This window comes from Carcharhinus amblyrhynchos, chromosome 24 (assembly GCF_965287045.1).
Source record: "Carcharhinus amblyrhynchos chromosome 24, sCarAmb.v2.hapA, whole genome shotgun sequence".
NCBI lineage: Eukaryota > Metazoa > Chordata > Chondrichthyes > Carcharhiniformes > Carcharhinidae > Carcharhinus > Carcharhinus amblyrhynchos.
In genome coordinates this window covers 32,259,788-32,281,160 of record NC_137347.1, presented here as the reverse complement: position 1 = coordinate 32,281,160, position 21,373 = coordinate 32,259,788, and the positions used below count along the sequence as shown (strand labels likewise).

The 21,373-nt window shown below is 43.1% G+C and overlaps 1 protein-coding gene across 2 annotated transcripts in view; it reads left to right on the top strand.

Moving 5' to 3' along the window:
• The window catches only part of LOC145358037 (AT-rich interactive domain-containing protein 1A-like), a 54,737-nt gene extending 36,192 nt beyond the window's left edge, over positions 1-18,545 (top strand). For both annotated transcript variants that reach the window (XM_080211746.1, XM_080211745.1), the window contains 8 exons: positions 395-527; positions 2,346-2,518; positions 2,696-2,828; positions 3,546-3,665; positions 4,296-4,395; positions 6,053-6,842; positions 9,805-9,935; positions 15,730-18,545. In XM_080211746.1, coding sequence (XP_080067872.1) covers positions 395-527; positions 2,346-2,518; positions 2,696-2,828; positions 3,546-3,665; positions 4,296-4,395; positions 6,053-6,842; positions 9,805-9,935; positions 15,730-17,430 — 3,281 coding nt within the window. In that variant the 3' untranslated portion in view covers positions 17,431-18,545. The remainder of the gene's footprint in view (positions 1-394; positions 528-2,345; positions 2,519-2,695; positions 2,829-3,545; positions 3,666-4,295; positions 4,396-6,052; positions 6,843-9,804; positions 9,936-15,729) is intronic.
• Positions 18,546-21,373: the final 2,828 nt, after the last annotated feature.

The window sequence follows — 21,373 nt, the reverse complement described above, 5'->3', positions numbered from 1 at the left end:
AAAACCAAAACCAATTTTTAAACACTTTTCTAGGCATATTTTTTTCAAAGCTGTAACCCACCACTTAATTTCTTTTGTACACAGTCCGCCATGATCAAGAGCTTCCAGTTTTTTAAAAAACTGCTTATTTACCTTTTCATGTAAAGGGATTTTTTTTAGGAATAGCAGTCCAAATTCTGCATTAACTCCTTAAGGGTCACTGTCTTTAAAAACACAAATTCTTCCAGAGTATGCTTAGCCCTTGAAGATGAGCCATTCATTATCTGTGATTAAAGTGTTCGTGACACACCAATCAGTAGTAAATTTAATATTGGCATACTTCTCAGAATTTCCAAGGAATTCTGAACAATTGAGAATCCGTTAAATGGTAATCCAAGGAACTTTTTTTTTGCAGCTGGTTCAGGTTCCTTACAGGGCCCTCAGACACCACAGTCCACCAGCAGCTCGATGGCAGAGGGAGGAGATATAAAGCCTCCAACGCCCGTCTCAACGCCACATAGCCATGTTCAACCAATGCCAGGTTCCAGGTAAACCCAGCTCTATTGTTTTTTAAAAAAAATGCAACAGTTCAAATAATTGCAGCCAGGTTCTCTCAATGCATCTGATTTCCTTGGATTATTGATTGTGGGTTTACTACGGTAATGATAGAGTTGTCTTGTTTCGTTCAAATAGTGAGGCATCTTGAGGAGAATTGTTTGATAGAGCAGACGCAGCACTGTTTCGTTAAGGGGAAGTCGTGTCTGACGAATTTATTGCAGTTCTATGAGGATGTGTCTAGCGAGGTGGATAGAGGAGAGCCGATGGATGTGGTGTTTCTTGATTTTCAGGAGGCGTTTGACAAGGTGCCTCACAAGAGGTTATTACAGAGGTCAGGGGGCATGGAGTTGGGGGTAGGGTGTTAGCGTGGATAGAGGATTGGCTGTCAAATAGGAGGCAGAGAGTGGGGGTCAATGGGTGCTATTCGGATTGGCGGTTGGTGACTAGTGGAGTGCCCCAGGGGTCGGTGCTGGGGCCTCAGCTATTTAACATTTATATAGATGATCTGGAGGAGGGAACCGAGTGTATGGTGTCAATTTGCTGATGACACCAAGATTGGTGGAATGGCAAATTGTGCGGAGGGTGTGGAGAGTCTGCAGAAGGATCTAGATAGGCTGGGCGAATGGCCAGGAACTGGCAAATGGAATTTAATGTTGGCAAATGTGAGGTTGTCCACTTTGGTAGGAATGATGGTAGGAAGGACTATTACTTACGTGGCAAAAAACTGCAGCATGCGACAGTGCAGAGGGACCTCGGGTCCTTGTGTATGAGTCGCAAAAACCCAGCCTACAGGTGCACCAGGTGGTCAGGAAGCCAAATGGGATGCTGGCCTTCATAGCGAGGGGGATTGAATATAAAAGTAGGGAGGTCTTGCTGCAGCTGTATAGGGCACTGGTGAGGCCGCAGCTGGAGTACTGTGTGCAGTTTTGGTTGCCGCACTTACGCAAGGATATTTTGGCCTTGGAGGGAGTGCAGAGGAGGTTTACTAGGCTGATACCGGAGTTGAGGGGGGTTGAGCTATGAGGAGAGGCTGAATAAACTAGGCTTGTACTTGTTAGAGTTTATAAGAATGAGGGGAGATCTCATTGAGACATATAAGATGATGAATGGGATGGATAGGATAGAGGTGGAGAGGCTCTTCCCGCTCAGAAAGGACAGTAGGACTAGAGGGCACAGCCTCAAGATAAAGGGGGGGTGGTTTAGAACAGAGTTGAGGAGGAACTTCTTCACTCAAAGGGTGGTGAATCTCTGGAATTCTCTGCCCGTTGAAGTGGTGGAGGCTGCCTCGCTAAATATTTTTAAGATGCGGGTTGATAGGTCTTTGATAGGCAAGGGGATTAAGGGTTATGGGGAGAGGGCGGGAATGTGGAACTGAGACATGACAGATCAGCCATGATCTTATTGAATGGCGGGGCAGGCTCGAGGGGCTAGATGGCCTACTCCTGCTCCTATTTCTTATTATGTTCTTGTTCACTGATTTGCTCCCAAATAAAACAATGAGGGCAGGGTCTGATACCATTTCAGGCAGGGAATTCTGATTATGATACGAGAATGATTTGACCATGCGAAGAAGAAAGGTAAATCTGAGTCGACTGGGTTTACACTGCATTATTGCCAAATGGAATTGACAGGATTAAGAGATTGGCAATGCACGGAAAAGAGTCTATGATAATTCAATAGAGGAGCTGGTTGTTTTGTAATTTTTCCACCCCATATTTCTAGTTAATGTTTAGTTGTCAGTGTGGTTAGGAAGGAAATGCCATTTTTCGAAAGTTTACACCCGTCTAACATGCTGTATTAAAACTCAGGAGCACCTCTGTGAGTGTCCAGGATCCATTTGCAGACAGTAGTGACCCAGCTTTTCAGAAGAGGACCACTGCGACTCAAAACCCTGCGTACCCACCCAGCATGAACACCACAGATTTAATGGCCCGCATGCCATACGAGCCCAACAAGGATCCATTTGGTGGAATGAGGAAAGGTAGATATAGTTAGCTTTTAGACTATTTCCTGAAATGGAAATCGCCTTATATGATTTGGGCAGTAAATTTGAGTTATTGGCCAAACATTTCTTACCAGTGTTTTGGAGTGGGTTGTTTGTATGTAACATGGTGAAACTCATCTCTCTCTCCCCCTCTCTCTCTCTCTCTCCCACCAGCTCCTGGTACTGACCCTTTTATGTCTCCAGGACTTGCTCCCAATAGTGGAATGGGAGACCCTTACAATCGTCCTCCTGCAACTGGTATGGGGCAGAGGCAGCAATATGCATATGGATCTGGATTTGAGAGGAGGTAGGCCTGAATAATATTTAAAAATCTGAATGCACTAAAACCTAAAATATTTATTTGGATCAACATTTGTTTGAGCTTAACACCGGTTGTTAAATATTTAGCTCTGGTTTTGTTCACCATTATTAAGAGTGCTGGGAATGTGGCATTGAGATTTACCACCTTAAGGTGCCTCTTGTCCTGTATTTACTTGAACTGTTGTTCCTTTTGCTTCTGAGTTTCAACAAGGTGAAGCTTTGCGTTGTTGCCTCAAATTGCAACCCTTCAACGCTTGGACATTCTGTCAAGTTGTGAAGTTCAACTTATAGAAATAGAAATCATATAAACTCTACAGTGCAGAAGGAGGCCATTCGGCCCAACAAGTCTGCACTGACAACATCCCACCACAGGCCCAATCCCACACATTTACCACACTAATCCCTCTAACCTACACATCCTGGGACAATATGGGCAATTTAGCGTGGCCAATTAACCTAACCCGCACATCTTTGGATTGTGGGAAGAAACTGGAGCACGTAGAGGAAACCCATGCAGACTGCACACTGACGGTGACCCAAGCCATGAATCAAAGCCATAACACTGAAGCTTGAGGCAGCAGTGCTAACCACTGTGCCACCTTACTGTCCTCCTGATGTGGTCAGATGACAGAGAGATGTCCATAGCACACACTTCAATTTTTCATTCATCTTGCTCTTTCTTTCCCCACCTCCATTCTGTTAGGTCCGAACATGGGATGGGCCCAGAGGGGACATTGGGACCAGTAACAGCGCAGCCTAATGTGGTGCCGGTCAATGCAGATTCCGGCATGTACTCTCCAAACCGCTATCCAGGACAGCAGCGGTAAGTGTGTATTGGGATGCTACACTGCACAAGTTCTTGGAAAACTGGACATTGTGTGTCTAACTTAGATTTTTTTGCCAAAATAATTCTTAAGCAGAATGTACCCTGGTTTATAAATAATTTGTATAATACCAGGGAAGGGACGAGCCAGAGATTGGAACAGAGATGATGCATTGGTGCACTTTCAGTCCTCGTTTCTATTTGCTTAACAATATCTGTTGATATTTTTGCCAAGCAACTGCGAACAATTGGCATCGAGGACTGCCTCAAATCTCCTTGTCAAATTGGCACACGTTTGCATGGGGGCTGTATCCAAACACAGATGCGTACAAACCTTAATATTTCAGCTTATATTTAAATATAATATTTCAGCTTATATTTAAAGGGTTTGCAAGTTGTCTTTGTCAAAGGTATTTTCTTTCTTCCTGGTTCAGCAGAGCAGTTACCTTAAAGGTGGCCAGATCAATGTCTCTTGAAGCAGCACTTCGCCACCAGAAGCTTTATATCAATTCTTACTGATGGTACAAAGGGAAGATTGTTGTATAGGGTTGTTGTCACTGTAGGATCCAAATATCTTCAGCTACTAAATATGATATTCTCCTCTTACTCAATCTGTTCTTATAATACTAGGCATGATCCTTATGGAAACCAGTACCCTGGACAGGGAGTTCCGGCTGGACAATCGTATTCTAACCAGCAACCTGGAATGTTTCCACAGCAGCAACAGCAAGTAAGTGGCATAAGGGCTTGGGCAGATAGCAATATGTGTGCAGAGCCCCAACTCTTCCCAGTAGAAGCTGGTGGTGTGTGGGGAACTTGGCAGATTTAGTGCTCTCTACACAAACCATGAAAAACCAGTGCACAAGCAGAAAAAGTAATCAAATCTTTAAAGGTGATCTTCAAAGGAATTGGATTACAAAAGGGAAGAAATTATACTAAAATTGAATAAAACCTTGGTCAGATCTGTTCTGGATTATTGTATTCAGTTTTGGTGTTGGGGGTGGGGGGTGAAATATGGCTAGTATTTCCTGCATTTAGAAGGTTGAAGCCTGATCTTGTTTAAAATCATAAAGATTCGAAGAAGCTCAAAGTGGGCGAAATCTAGAATAGAGGGGCAAAATTTTGAAGCTGGAATTATGCTGTTCAAGAGTGAAATCAGGAAATACATTTTTCTGTTTAATTGTAGCCAGGGAATCACTGGCAATGGCTTCTCTTCCCGCTCTCAAATTGTTATCTCTGGTGTCCCTCAAGGATCTATGTGTGGTCCTCTCCTATTTCCCATCTATATGCTGTCCCTTGCAACATCGTTCGAAGGTACAGCGTCAATTTTGACTTGTATATTGATAACACCCAATATGAGCTTCTGACTACATCTGTGCCTTCACTTAAGACTACCTGCTTCCATCTCTAACATCACTGGGTTCCACTCATGACTCAGTTCATCTGCTGCTGAAACTCTTGTGGAATTTTTACAGTGCAGAAGGAGGCCATTTGGTCCAATGAATCTGCATTGACTCGCTGAAAGAACATCTTACCCAAGCCTTCTTGAATATCCCGGTTTTAATTTTCCATCATTGTTCATCTTTCCTTCAGCTGCCTGGATTTTTACCTCCAGAATCCCTTCCACAAATCTCTCCATACCTTCCCCGTCCCTTAAGTTCCTAAAATTCTTTTTGGCCAAACTTTGGTCATCCTCTCGAATACCTGTTTGTTAATGCTGCTTTGATGAGCTTTGGATTGTTTCATTAAGCTTAATAATGACTTGTTTTTGATGCTGGAAATCAATTGAAATTTAAGTCTGAAGCCAATGAAAAGTTCAGTAATGGTATTAAAGAAAATTAATCAAAGATGGTTGAATGAGCTTGATGTTCAGATCATCCACGATCTAACAAAGGCAGAACAGACTTGAGGGGGTGAATGATATATTGTCCCTATGTTTCTCATTTAAGTGTAGCACAGTTTCATACTCATGGCATAATTACTCTTGGGGTTTAGTTCTAGAGGTGCTGGTAGTCCTCTAGTAACTTAATGAATTAATTATTCATGTGTAACTATAATGATCTAGTGAACCTTGAAAGAAAGCATGTTCAAACCAAATCCTGTTCTTCTAGCTTTGCAAACATGAGTCTTTAACATAGAGTAAGGGTCAATGAGTGATGATCAGGAATGGGACCCCTGTTCCAGTTCTTCCTCCCCAATACTCAGACATTGAGGCCTGTTGTACATGCAGCCAGCCTCCAAAAAAAGGTGAGAATACTCTGAAATAGCCTCTTTGATGACGCACAACTCCCTGTTCCTTTCTTAAATGTCAGTTTCTGTGTTAGTGTTATCCTCACATTTTATCGTACGAGTTTAAGAAATCTGAACATTCTCTTCATTTCTTTCAGAACTTCAAGCGCCAAATGGATGGGACTTACGGGCCTCCAGCCAAGCGGCATGAAGGGGAAATGTATGGGATGCCCTACACAGCCCAGCAATCTCAACAAGATCTGTATAACCAGTACAGCAATGCTTATCCTGGTGCCGATCGTAGGCCGGTACAGAATCAGTTTCCATTTCAGTACGGCAGAGAGAGAATGCAAGGTCCCCCTGGCTCATCCTCTCAGCAACCTGTGCCTCCACAGATGATGGGTCCATTACAGTCTCCTCCTGAAGGACCACAAGGCACTGTGTGGTCAGGACGAAATGACATGGCTTACAACTACCCAAACCGGCAAGGTCCTGGTGCCCCACCACAAGCTCCAGGATATCACAGCATGAATCGTTCTGAGGAGATGATGGGGCCTGATCAGAGAATGAACCATGAAGGGCAGTGGGCTTCCCATGTCAACCAACGCCAACCATCATTCACCCCCTCTGCTCCTCTTCCCCCGATCACAAGGCCATCACAGTCCACCTACCAAACTCCTCCATCAGTGCCAAACCATCTTTCCCAGGTATCCAGCCCAGCCCCTATGCCACGACCGTTGGAGAACCGTACCTCACCCAGCAAATCACCATTTCTGCATTCAGGGATCAAGATGCAAAAAGTTGGACCCCCAATACCTGCATCTCATATTTCTGTACCATCCACACAACCACCACTGATGAGACGTGACATTACCTTCCCTCCTGGTTCAGTTGAGGCATCTCAACCAGTTCTAAAATCACGGCGGAGACTCACCACCAAGGACATTGGTAAGTGGTGATAAACAGCAATGTTTCGCCAATTAATATCCAAAAAGCTCAGAGCACTTAGATTGGGAACCCAACGTGTCCAAGCCAAATGGAATTTGTTTAATCTGTAAACGGGTGAATTTAGTTGGTCAGAATAACAGTGCAGCAATCATTCCTTGGGAGACTGTCAGAATCTTGCACATGGGTTTATGTGGAAGACTAGATCTAGTTCAGCTGATTTAACCCCCTGCATTGTGCTGGTTGATCATTGCAATATCTTTGATGCCATAACAGGCAGGTTCAGTGAAGTTGTGAAGTTTGATTTAAGGATGCCTTGTATTATCTTTTTTGCTCAAAAACGTGTGGAAGATGTACCTTCCTTTGTTCCCACAAGTAGAGTTATTTTAATGAATGTCTCAAACAGCAAAGATCTGAGATGTTCCTCAATATAAATCCTTAAAACTTAGCCAGAAAGTAAAACTATTCCCAACTGCATACCAAGCATGCAATTTCCAACCAGATTAAGTCTATTTTATTTTCTGGAATGTTCCTACCAATGCTGTGTGCCATAATTTAATTGAAATAACCTTTGTATTAAAATGTAAAAAGAGATTTAAGCCCTAAGCAAGGGTATTTGAATAATAGATTTCCAAATGGCTCTCACTGGAATCACAAGATTTGCATTGGTGCCCTGCGATTACTGCCCTCCTTCCCCACTGCAAATCTCTCTGTTCCTGGGGGTGTGACTGGGGCTACAGATGTTGATCCTGGTGCAGCTGCATACCCGACTATAGTAGAAAGAGTAGATAGTTTTTGGTAAGGCTTTAGGTGTATAAAATGAAAGTTGAGAATATTGTTGTTGTAGATACTTCTGGTAAGCTGGCGTGGAATGGTGATCTCAAGCAAAATGGCCCTGTGGATGAGAGTTAATGTTGGCTGAGTAAGCAGCTGGAAGCAGAGATGCATGCATTTGGCTATGTGTTCCGGAGATGTTGCACAAGTTGTCCCTCATCAGATTTATTTTTCTCTTTCTGGGACATGAGATGGATTAACTGTGTTCTGAGCTTTGCTGCTTTTAATATTAACATCCTGGTGAATACCATTGACCAGAAATGAATTGAAGTAGCCATGTAAATACTGTGGCTACAAGAATATGAGACAGCCTTGGAGTTCTGTGGTAAGCAACTCCATCCACCATTTGTAAGGCACAGGTCAGGAGTATGATGGAATACTCCACTTGCTTGGATGAGTGCAGTTCCAACAATAGTTAAATGCGACACCATCAGTGCATTGCAGTTTGTTTGATTGACACTCAGTCCACCACCTTAAACATTCATTCCTTCCACTTCCAGCATACAGTGGCAGCAGTGTGTGCCATCGACAAGATGCACCACAGCAATCAAAGCTTCCAAACCTGCAATCTCTACCATGGCAACAGATGCAAGGGAACACCACCATCTGCAAGTTCCCTTCCAAGCCACACATTATCCTGACTTGGAATTGTATTGCTGTTGCATCACCGTTGTTGAGTCAAAATCCTGGAACTGTCTTAATAGCATTGGGTGTACTGACGTCGCTTGGACTGTTGCAGCTCAAGATGGCAACTCACTGTCACCACCTCCAGGGCAATTAAAGATGGGCAATAAATTTTTGTCCCTAACTTTATCCCTAGCTGTGCCTTTATTCCATGAATGAACAAATAACGATGTATTGTATTTTGTCTGTACTGACGATGTTGCTGTGATGTTGGGAGCAACTGCATGACTTTTCCCATAAGTAGATGTGGCTGAATGTCCCTTGCTGTGATCTAGTTCCATTGAGGTGTTCAATGTAGGTCTGGCTAACCCAAATGAATAGGATTAAACAGCAGACTGATCCGGGTAAGCTGCTGCTGCAGGAGGTCTGGCCATATACTTGCACATAAAGTAAGTGAATATTAGTCCAAAACACTGGTAGAATTTTACCTTGCGTTGTAGAAGCATTTTTCTGTTCAACATTTGAAGAAAATGGCAATTTCCAAAGTAAGCGTGGGAATAAGGACTATTGAGGGAGAGCGGGAGAGTGGAACTGATATCACTTTCAAATGGGTCCCTTTTTGTGTTGTATATTTTTAAATTGTGTTGGCCTTTGAGGTGCCACTAGGACCACATCCGATTCATGATGACTGGATAAGGCCACTAATTTTGCTGAATGCGACCTTTTTTATTAAGAAGGCTGATTATGTAGTTGAGTACAGATCAGGTCATGTGAGAATCAGGATAACCACACCAAATTTGGATTTTGTACTGGTGTACATTGTGAGCAAAGGAAACTGCAGAGTTTGAGATGATTCCTTGGGAAAGAAAACTGCATTTATATAGTGCCTTCCACTACCCAGTTATATTCTGGTGTGCTTTACAACCAATGGAGTGTTTCTGAAATGCAGACATCTGTTATAACATAGGAAGCATAACTAACTCCCACAACAGCAATTTGAGAATGACTAATCTGTTTTCATGATGTTGATTGAGAGAAAAATATTGGCTAGGACCTTGGAGATAATTTGCCTATTTTTTTTTCAAAATATCCCCATGGGATCTTTTACATCTATCTGAAAGGGCAAACAGGAATTTGACTTAATGTTTCAGCCAAAAGATGGCATCCCAATAGTGCTGCACTGGAATATCAGCCTAGGTTTGTGAGCTCAAGTTCAGGAATGAGACTTGAATCCATAATCTTTTGATACAGAGGCGTGAGTCGTACCAACTGAGCCATGGCTGATCCAGTGATGCGTCAGAGTAGCGATAGTGTGGTGAGCCTTGAATACAGCGAGAGTATAGAAGCAAAACGTGGGGAAGGAGTATTTTATACAGACCATAGTTGGTTTAGAGAGATGAGAGGGGTTGCAAATGCACTGTAATACTCAAGGTGGACATGTGTTGTGAATGTGATGAACTGTCTTCAGAATGTGGTTTCAGCAGTATTCTTTGTGTTCCATTCCCAGGCACCCCAGAGGCTTGGCGGGTGATGATGTCCCTTAAATCTGGCCTCCTAGCTGAAAGTACCTGGGCCTTGGATACCATTAATATTTTACTGTATGATGATAGCAGTGTAGCTACCTTCACACTTTCACAGGTGAGTAGCAGTGAGCAAACCTTGCTAATTGGAACAGAATCTGACTAAAAATGAAATTTGGGATTGAAATCTGATGCAAGTTTGACTTCTGCACAAAACAGCTTGAGTCCTGCTATTTGGTACCTATCTGGATAGAATTACTGCAATGGGGATTCAGCTGGTCATGTACTGTCCAGGCATCAACCAGCTCTGAATGGATTTACACACCAGTTGGAACATGTGGCTTTGAAATGTACAAACACCTGTCCTAGATAACTTTCATTGTCCACTATGCCATTAATGTTGGTGTCATCTGCAAACCCACTAACCATGCCCCCTAAATTCTCATCTAAATCATATTAGTATAACAAATAACAGTGGACCCAGCATTGATCCCTGAGGCACATTGTTGGTTACAACCCTCTATAACCACCATCTGTCTTTTGTCATCAAGCCGGTTTTATATCCGATAGGCTACCCCACCCTGGATCCCGTGATGTTTACCTTGTGCAACAACCTACCATGTGGTTCTTTGTCAAAGGCCTTGCTAAAGTTCATGTAGGCAACGTTGACTAAACTGCCCTCATCTACCTTCTTGGTTACCTTTTCAAAAAACTCAAATTCGTGAGACATGATTTTCTACTCGCAAAACCATGCTGATGTCTCTAATCAGTCCTTGCCTCTCTAAATGCCAGTAGATCCTGTCTCTCCGAATACCTTCTAACGGCTTACCCACTTCAGAAGTTAGGTTCGCCAGTCTGTAGTTCCCAGGCTTTTCCCTACAACCCTTCTTAAACAAAAGCACCTCACCTGTGGCTGTCAATGATTCAAATATCTCTGCTAGGTGACCTGCAATTTCCTTCCAGCCTCCCACAACATTCTGGGATACATTTCATCAGGTCCAAGGGATTTATCTGTCGCGATGCGCTTTAAGACTTCCAACACCACCACCTCTGTAATATGTACATTCCTCAAGACATCACTATTGCCCCAAATTCCCAAACATCCGTGCCTTTAACGGTAAATACTGATGAGAAATACTAATTTGGGATATCACCCATCTCTTGTTGATCCATAAATTGATGACCTTGTTGATCCTTAAGAGGCTCTATTCTCTTCCTAGTTACTCTTTTGCCGTTTATGTATTTGTAGGAGCTCTTTGGATTCTTATTTGCCGAAGCAATCTCGTGTCCCTTTTTTTGCTCTCCTGATCTATTTCTTAACTCTACCCATCAAGAGATCCACTTGATCCCAGCTGCCTCTGTATATTATATCAGGGTGCCCTATTTCTACCAGCCCTGCCCTTCAGTTCAAAAGAATTGTGCTTATCCTGAATTCTGGTTTACACACGTTTGAAAGCCTCCCACTTACCAGCTATCTCTTTGCCTGCCAACAGACCCCCCCCAACCAACTTTTGAAAATTCCTGTCTAATACCATCAAAATTGGCCTTGCCCCAATTTAGAATTTTAACTTTTGGCCAGACCTATCATTCTCCACAGCTATCTTAAAACTAATGGAATTATGGTCACTGGTCCCAAAGTGATCCCTCACTAACACTTCTGTCACCTGCCCTTCCTTATTTCCCAACAGGAGGTCAAGTTTTACCCCTCTCTAGTCAGGCCTTCCACATACTGAATGAGAAATTCCTCCTGAATACACTCAACAAATTTCTCTCCATTCAAGCCCCAAATGCTGTGGCTGTCCCAGTTAATATTGGGAAATTTAAATTTCTCCCATTATTACCACCCTATTTTTCTTGCAGTTTTCTGTAATCTCCTTACATATTTGGTCCTCAATTTCCTGTTGACTATTTAGGATCTCTTAGTTTTCAATTCTATCAGTTATTAGACTCGGTGGGTGAACCCTCAGATATGTTCTCTCCCCTCCCCCAAGTACTACCACAGTGTCCCTAATCAAAAACACAACACCCCCCCCCTCCTCTCTCACCTCCTGTTCTATATTTCCTACAGCATCTGTACCTTGGAACATTGAGCTGCTAGTCTTATCCCTCCCTGAACCATGTTTCAGTAATAGCTGTAATATCCCAGTCCTGTGTACCCATCCATACCCTGAGTTCATCTGCCTTGCTCATCAGGCTTCTTGCATTGAAATAAATGCAGTTTAATCTAGACTTCCTTTGCTCTCTGCTTTCTCAGACCATCTGTCCAGTCATATTTTGTACACTGTCCATGTTTTATTTCTTTTAGCTTTACTGGACCCTATTCACTGAGTTCTCCACAGTCTCTATACTTTGTACTGTGGCCCTTTTTGATTTTTGACTTAGATTTCTCTGCCTTTCACTTTTCCCCTTACTGCCATTTGTTTCTGGCCCCACTTTACTTCCCTCTGACTTCTTGCATCGGTTACCATCCCCCCACCACCACCATGACGTTAGTTTAAACCCTCCCCAACAGCACTGGCAAATACTCCCCCCAGGACATCGGTTCCAGTCTTGCCCAGGTGCAGACCTTCTGATTTGCACTGATCCCACCTCTCCCAGAACCAGTTTCAGTTTCCCAGGAATTTGAATCTCTCCCTCTTGTATCATTTCTCAAGCCATTTCTTAGCCAACCTGATATTCCTATTCTGACTAGTACGTGGCACTGGTAGCAATTTTGAGATTTTTTTTTTAGTTTAACTCCTAACTCCCTAAATTTAGCTAGTAGGAACTCATCCTGTTTTTTTACCTATATCATTGGTGCCTATGTGCACCACGGCAGCTGGCTGTTCACTCTCCCCCTCCAGACATCCTTGAGCCTTACACCAGGGAAGCAACATATCCTGGAATCTTGTTTGCTTCTGCAGAAATTTGTACCTATTCTCCTTACAATTGAGTTCCCTATCACTAGAGATCTGCCACTCTTTTTTCCTCTCCTGTGCAGCAGAGCCAGCCACAGTGCCATGAATTCCAGTCCCTGAATCCTCTCATTGGACAAGAGGAGCATGACAGGAATTGGGGATCTCCTGCCATGACTTAACCTTCAAGTTAACTTACAACAACTACAATACCAAAAGAAAACAAAAAGACAAAATCTACTTACCAGTCACCAGGCAACCAGGTGCCACCTTTCCCTGGTGAGCCATCTCTCCCAACAATATCCAAAACAGTGTATCTGTTTTGGAGGGAGATGATTGCAGGGGACCATTGCACTGCCTTCTTACTCTTTGTCTGTTTGGTGGTCACCCATTCCCTATCTATCTCAGTAATTTTTATCTGTGGTGTGAACTCCATTGAATGTGCTATCCACAACTTTCTCAGCCTCGTGGATGCTCCAAAGTGAATCAATCCACAGCTGTAGAGCCAACAAGTGGTCTTAACGAACTGCAATTGGACACATTCATGCATGTGCAAGAAGCCAGGGACACCGGAAGGGTCCCTGAATTCTTGCATCGCACAAGAGGAGCATTACAGGGACATGGATAACGTGCAGGTTCAGTGGACAGTTAGGAAGGCAAACACAATGTTAGCATTCATATCGAATGGTCTAGAAGACAAGCCAGAGAGTGGTTGTAGAGAGTTGTTTTTCAAACTGGAGGCCTGTGACCAGCAGTGTGCTTCAGGGATCAGTGCTGGGCCCACTGCTATTTGTCATTTATATTAATGATTTTGGTGAGAACATAGGGGGCACGGTTAGTACGTTTGCAGGTGACATCAAGATTGGTGGCAAGATGGACAGTGAGGAAGGTGCAGTGGGATCTTGATCATTTGGGCCAGTGGGCTGACGAATGGCAGATGGTGTTTAATTTAGACAAATGCAAGGTGATGCATTTTGGTAGATTGAACCAGGGCAGGAATTACTCAGTTAATGGTAGGGCACTGGGGAGAGCTACAGAACAAAGATATCTAGGGGTACATGCTCATAACTCCCTTAAAAGTGGAGTCACAGGTGGACAGAGTGGTGAAGAAGGAATTTGGCATGCTTGGTTTCTTTGGTCAGAATATTTGAATACAGGAGTTGGGGTGTTTTGTTGAAGTTGTACAAGACATTGGTAAGGCCACACTTGGAATTCTGTGCGCAATTCTGGTCACCCTGTTATACAAAGGATATCATTAAACTAGAAAGTGTGCAGAAAAAAATTTACTAGGACGCTTCCAGAACTTGATGGATTGAGTTATAAGGAGAGGTTGAATAGACTGTGACTTTTTTTCTTTGGAGCGTAGGAGGCTGAGGGGCATAGACAAGGTAGATAGTCAATATCTTTTTCCCAAAGATAGAGGAGTCTAAAACTAGAGGGCATAGGTTTAAGGTGAGAGAGAGAGAGAGAGATAAATGTCTAGAGGGGCAATTCTTTCACACAGACAATGGTGAGAGTCTGGAACAAGCTGCCAGAGGTTGAGGCGAGTACAATTTTATCTTTTAAAAAGCATTTAGATAATTGCATGAGTACGATTGGTATAGAGGGATATGGGCCAAATGCAGGCAATTGGGATTAGGTTAGAGGTTTTAAAAACCTACTTACAGTCACCAGCCAGTCACTTACCTGCTGGCTGTGTCAAGTTTGATTTCTTTCACTTGCCCTCGAGCCTCCCTCGCAGGTCTGTCTCTCTGCTCCTCCTGAAAATGACACCTCTTTCCCCTCAGCATCGAATTCCCACTCAGCTCCAAATTCTCGATGCCCTCAGTCTGGCTGAAGTCTCACACTGGCTGACTGGTCCTGCACAAGCTTACTGGACAAGTTTGCAGAGAGATGAAGAAACTTGGATCATTTTCTTTTGATTTAATAGAGATGTTCAAAATCATGAAGGCTTTTAATAGAGTAGACAGGGATTCATCTGCAGAAGCGTCAATCGCCAAAGGATACGATTTAAAATGACAAAAGAATCTGAGGAGAGATGAGAAATTTTATTTTAGTAGTGAGTTTTTGTGATCAGGAATGCAGATTATATAGTAAGATTCAAAAAGGGAATAGATCTATACTTGAAAAATAAACAAATGAAAGGCTAAAGGAAAGAGTAAGGGTGGGATTAATTGCATAGTTGTTTTAAGATCCAGAACACACATGATGGCCCGAATGATGTTCCATGCTGTTCAAGCTATGAACACACATGTCAGAGTTTGCGTAAATAATGGCCACTTGGTTAAAGTATCACCTGTGAATAAGCACACCTGTATGAATTGGTGGCTTCAGGAAGGGAGAGAAAGTCGCTAATAGAAGAAAAATCTACTTAAAGTAATAAATGAAAATAATGTTTGTTAATGGGGTTTATTCTGTGGTAACTTATGCAGTGAGGATGTGTAACAGTACCAGTATAAGATTGTTGCAACCAATCCCTATCTCTCTCATGGGTTCCTTTCCCCGCCCGCAGACATTTATAGAAGTAAGAACAAGTAAAAGTAAAGTTTATTCATTAATCACACGTAAGACTTACATTAACACCACAATGAAGTTACTGTGAAATTCCCCTCGTTGCCATAGTCCGGTGCCTGTTTGGGTACACTGAGGGAGAATTTAGCATGGCCAATGTGTGTCTTTCAGATTGTGGGAGGAAACCGGAGCGCCCAGAAGAAACCCATGCAGACACGGGGAGAATGTGCAAAGTCCACATAGACAGTGATGCAAGGTGGGAATCGAAGCCGGGTCCCTGGAGCTGTGATGCAGCAGTGTTAACCACTACGCTACTGTGCCACCTCCAGACTTTGTGCTGCCAACACCAAGGATTGTTGTGCAATCAGGGCGGAGGTTTGGTTGTTCCAGGATTTAACTAAACCGGCCACAAAATTAGAATTTTTTGTTGTGTCCTGCCACCGGACTCTTTTTAGACATGATAGTCTGTGTTTGTTTGATCCTTACCTCTGTTTTATCTTTTCTCAGTTACCTGGATTCTTGGAGCTTCTGGTGGAGTATTTCCGGCGATGCTTGATTGAAATATTTGGAATTCTGAAAGAGTACGAGATCGGGGACCCTGGCCAAAAGACACTACTGGATCCAGAGCAGTTTGGGAAAGTAAAACTGCAGTCAGAGCTTGAGGCGGGGGAAGATGAGTACATTATCAGTGAGGAGGAAATGGCAGCTAATATGACTGAGGATACTGCAACCATTGAGAGCATGGAGGAGAATCCGAAGCACATCAGCAAGTTTGATAGACTTCCTGTGAAAATAGTTAGAAAGAGTGACCAGTTTGTGGTTGATCGCTCAGATAAGTTGGGCAGGGTGCAGGAGTTCGACAGTGGATTGCTACATTGGCAGATCGGGGGAGGTGACACTACAGAACACATCCAAACACACTTTGAGGGTAAAACACAGGTACCGCTGCGGAAACGAACAACCGTCCGTGCAGGATCTGCAAAAAGGCACGCAGCTGAGAGCAAAAAAGGGACAGCAGAAGGAGAAATTGAGACAACAGCAACGGTTGAGGAGCCTGAGAAAAGCATAACTGCGACCATGGATGATGTTCTGTCAGCAAGACCCGGCTCCTTGAACAAGGAGGCTGTAAATGGTTCAGCAGAGGGGCACACGGAGAGCAGCAAATTTCCTTTCGTTATTCATCAGGCACAAAGTCATAAAAATATTAAAATCCTTGAGGATGAGCCTTGCAGCCGGGATGAGGTACCGCTATGTATGATGGCAGACTGGCAGGATTCTTTAGCGAAGCGGTGCATCTGTATATCAAATATCGTCCGCAGCTTGTCATTTGTGCCTGGGAATGATGCAGAGATGTCTAAACACCCTGGCTTGCTGCTCATCTTGGGCAAACTGATCCTGCAGCACCATGAACATCCTGAACGGAAACAAGCGCCATTAACGTATGAAAAGGAGGATGAGGAGGATGAAGGTGTGAGCTGCGATAGCAATGAGTGGTGGTGGGACTGTTTAGAAGTATTACGGGAAAACACTCTCGTCACATTGGCCAACATTTCTGGGCAGCTGGACCTATCTCTGTACCCGGAGAGTATCTGCTTGCCAATTCTGGATGGATTGTTGCACTGGGCTGTGTGTCCTGCAGCAGAAGCCCAAGATCCTTTCCCAACGCTAGGTCCCAACGCAATGCTCTCCCCACAGAGGCTTGTCTTGGAGAGCTTATGTAAACTCAGTATCCAGGACAGTAACGTGGATCTGATCCTGGCAACGCCTCCTTTTAGCCGCTTGGAGAAACTTTATGGGATATTGGTCCGGCTCATTGGGGAACGGAAAAGCCAGGTGTGCCGTGAAATGTGTGTGGTGCTTTTGGCAAACCTGGCACAAGGAGACAGCCTGGCTGCCCGAGCGATCGCCGTTCGGAAGGGAAGCATCAGCAACCTACTGGGTTTTTTGGAGGATAGCCTTGCTGCCACTCAGCTCCAGCAGAGTCAGCCCAGCCTCATGCACTTGCAGACTGCACCTATTGAGCCAACAAGTATGGACATGATGCGTCGGGCAGCCAAGGCCCTGCTGGCAATGGCAAAAGTAGAAGAAAACCACTCTGAGTTCACGTTGCATGAGGCGCGACTGCTAGATATCTCTGTATCGCCTCTCCTGAACTCACTGGTTACAAATGTAATTTGTGATGTACTCTTCATGATAGGCCAGTCATGACAGCCGTGGGAACCTTACCGTGTGTGTGCGTGAGTGGAGATCTTTGAATCGACTGTTTCTGTCTTTATTTATGCAAAAACCACCTCTGTTCCCAAAATCTGCCCCCACCCACTCTTAACAATGGAAGGATATTGTAGTCATTTTGATCAAGTACCAGAGGAAAAAGAAACCATGAATGTTTGCTGCCTGTGTATAAGTCTGAAATTTTTTAACCAAAGTTGCTGTCTCGTTTACAGTGAGTTTGGGAGACTGCCTCGTTCCTGGAGGGCCCTGCTTCGAGGTTTTTATGGTAAATTTTGGAAGCTAAGTGACTTGGGAAATCTTTGTGGTTCAGTGCTGTACTCTGAATTGTAACTTAACCACTGGAAGGTGGCTCATCGGAAGCTCTGTGTATGCCATGCAGGAGACAGCCTGTGCATTAGACCCTAGACCTATGTAACCTTCGACCAGCTGTAAGCAATGTTTCACATTGAGAAATGCTGGTTTGGCAGCAAACTGTAGTTTTAAAACTTTTTAGTTTACAGTAAACGTGAAAAAGGCTTTTCCCCCTTAAAGTATCATGTGTGTATCTACAACACCCTGACCTCCCCTTGATTGTATGGACTGTCCTCTTTCACTTCCTGACTGGTTTTAAACTGCAGCCTCAGCTCCTGAGCTGTGATTGTATATAGAAGTTGTACAATGCACATACCCTCAGAGTTGGTTGTTTTTTTTCCTTCTCTCGTAGAATGAGGTTTACAATTTTCATGACATGGTCAAGCGAGAAGTGACGATAGCTTTTATTTCCATCGGCCATATCCTGCGAGGGTAATGTACAAGTTTCTGTATGTATAAAGTTGTGCTCTAGTTCAAGGAGAGCAACAGATCACGTTTTTCCTTTATAATCAAGGTGTGGAAAAAGTTTAGGTTCAGTTGAAGCTCACAAAAAATGATGAAGAAACACAACTTGAGATTTTTCAGTGCTATGAAATCTGCATATTTGTATTTCAGACAATGTAGCTAAAACTTGATGTAAATTCCTCCTTTTTCCTTTGGCTTAATGAATATCATTTATTCAGTATGAAATCTTTATACTATATGTTCCACGTGTTAAGAATAAATGTACATTAAATCTTGGTAAGAGCTGTGGAGGTTTTCGTTCATTTCTGCAGGTCGAGTCCTGTATTATGGAAAGTAGACAAGTATTAAAAGGGTGCAGATGAAGACAGTCTGTGTATATGTTTAGAATTTAGGCTTGATAATTACCTGCATCGGGTAGAAGAGCCCGGCATCAAAGATTAACCACTTGAACAAAGGCTGCTAACCCCATGGAATATATCCGAAGTACAGGGGAGACACTTGACAAAGGAGTCTAGTAAGTATGTAGGGTTGTAATTTTGGACTGTTTGTTTTCATTTTTGGAGGCGGGCACTGAGCAGGATGTTTTGCTTGCTCTCAATTATCTGGTTGACCATCATAGACTGCTGTAATGTTTGAGTAGAATCTAGAGAAGCACTTGAGCTAAACAGAAAGCACTCATCAAATCCAAACAAGCCACTGGAGAATGTTCATAAATGCTACATGCAAGAAATAATTATTAGCCAAACCATTAATGGACCAGATGCCAAACTGAACAGATGTGTCTGCATTTAGAGTGTGTACATAAGCAGTTACACCATCAAAAGTACATGTAGATATTTGATGGGGTTGGAATCTAGCTCCATTGTGCTGTTTTCACAGTCAAATATCCTGCTGACATTTTCTATCCAGGTCACAAGTTAGGAATGGCCACCTGAACAAATGCCATGAGGAACAGACCCTTCAATGCACCAAGTCTGTGCCAACACAGATGCCTCTCTAATTTTTTTTCCTTCTATGTGGCCCATAACCCTCTGTTCTCCACCTATTCATGTATCTATCCAGATGCCTCTTGAACATTGCTATAGAAACTATTCCAGCAGCGCATTCCAGGCATTCACCACCCTCTATGAAGAACTTGCCCCTTACATCTCTTTAAACTGTCTCCCTCTCACTTTCAGCCTATGCCCCCAAGGAATTGACCGTTCAAATCTGGGAAAAAGATTCTGACTACTCACTCTATTCAAGCCTGTCATAATCTTGCAAACCTCAGTCAGGTCCCCCCCTTATCCTCCAATGCTTCAATGAAAGCAATCCAAGTTTGTTCAACCTTTCTTCATAGTCCATATCTTCCAAACCAGGCAACATCTTGGTGAACCTGTTCTGCAACTGTGATTCTAGAAACTGAACACCACGATTGTAGGATTCAAACTCTTTCAGAATGATTAGATTCAGATTCTACACTGTTATAACATCTTGAATTATAAGTGGAACCACAGAATATCTATATTTGATTCATGGGGAATTAGTCCACTGTTACCCTTGTTCAGTAATGTGGATTGCAGTAATTTGTGTGTGTTTCTTTGTTCAGTTTTCTCTTTTCCTGTGTTAAGGTGTTAATGAAATACAATTCCATGGTGTTGAGTGCTTACTTTCCTCTTGCTATACATCTGTAAGCATTGATAGTGTCAACAAGTTTTTTTGTGGGCCATGGTGTCACAACGGAGTCAAATCCTGTCTGTACATGATTGATTATTCCTCCCTTTGCCTTGGCTAGTTGTAGTCTTCTACTGCCACCATGACTGATTGCTAATGCAGCACAGATTGCTTGGACTGTCCTAGCCTCCAGATTCAATTTTTCACAACTGAACAAAGTGAAAGGCCAACCCGTGGTCTAATGGAAATGGCTGTTGAATCAGTGGATGACCACTTGCTCGTGAACTCAGTATTACTGCCTTCAGGAGAAACAAAATACAAATATGAATAATTATTTTTGGTGGTTTTAGAATCCAAATTGTGCAAGAAGAATCTATGTTTAAACTGTCCAGTATGGACTAGGCTTTGTTAGTACTGTCCAGTAGATTGCTCTCACTGATACCATGAAGGACAAGTCCATGTTTGTGTGGGATGATGTCACATGACAGCAGAGGTGGCAAGGCACAGTTTGCTCATTTTCATGCTATATTATGTATCCTAATTTTTCCCCATTTCATCTCCCCAATAGGTTGATTTAACACTGAACTATACCAACGAGAAAGCCCTGGCTTGTAGTGACAGCTAATAGATGCTGTCAACCTTGTAACTTCATTCTGCTTTAATGCACCTAATATCTGAGCTCAATCTTGCCTGGGCTACTCAACTCTAAGCTCATTACCACTTTGGTCCAAACATGGACAAGAGCTGAATTCCAGAGATGAGGTGAACATATGTGAACAAATGAATTGGCCATCAAACCTACTCTGCCATTCAATAAGATCAACATCACATTCCATCAGATCAACATCACATTCCATCTATCCCTGATAATCTTTGACTCCCTTGTTAGTCAACAATCTCATCTACCTCTGCCTTAAATATTCAGTGACCCTGCCTCCACTGCTCTTCAGAGAAGATTGTTCCAAAGACTCATGGCCCTCAAGAATTTTTTTGTCATCTCAATCTTAAATGGGAGACCCCTTATTTTTAAGTAGTGGTCCTTAGTTCAAGTCTCTTTCACAAGGGAAAACATCCTTTCAGCATCCACCCTGTCAAATCCCCTCAGCATCTTCTGTTTCAGTAAGATCACTTTCCATCCTTTGAAACTCCAATGGATACAGGCCCGACTTTCACACAAATCCACCCCAGGTATTGGTTGAGTGAACCTTCTCTGACCTGCTAAGGAACTTGTATAAATTTCTTAAAATTGTGCATAGTACTCCAGATGTGATCTCATCAATGCTCTTTACAACAAAGAGAGTGAGTGACTGCCTTTAACATCAAGGCAGTATTTGAAGCTGAATGCATTTCTCCAAAAGGAGATGTGGCAAAGTTACTTTCTTTCATCCTATCCAGTGTCTTTGTTGTCTTCATTAAGTATTTTGGGTGTCATTACAAGCAACAGACTGGG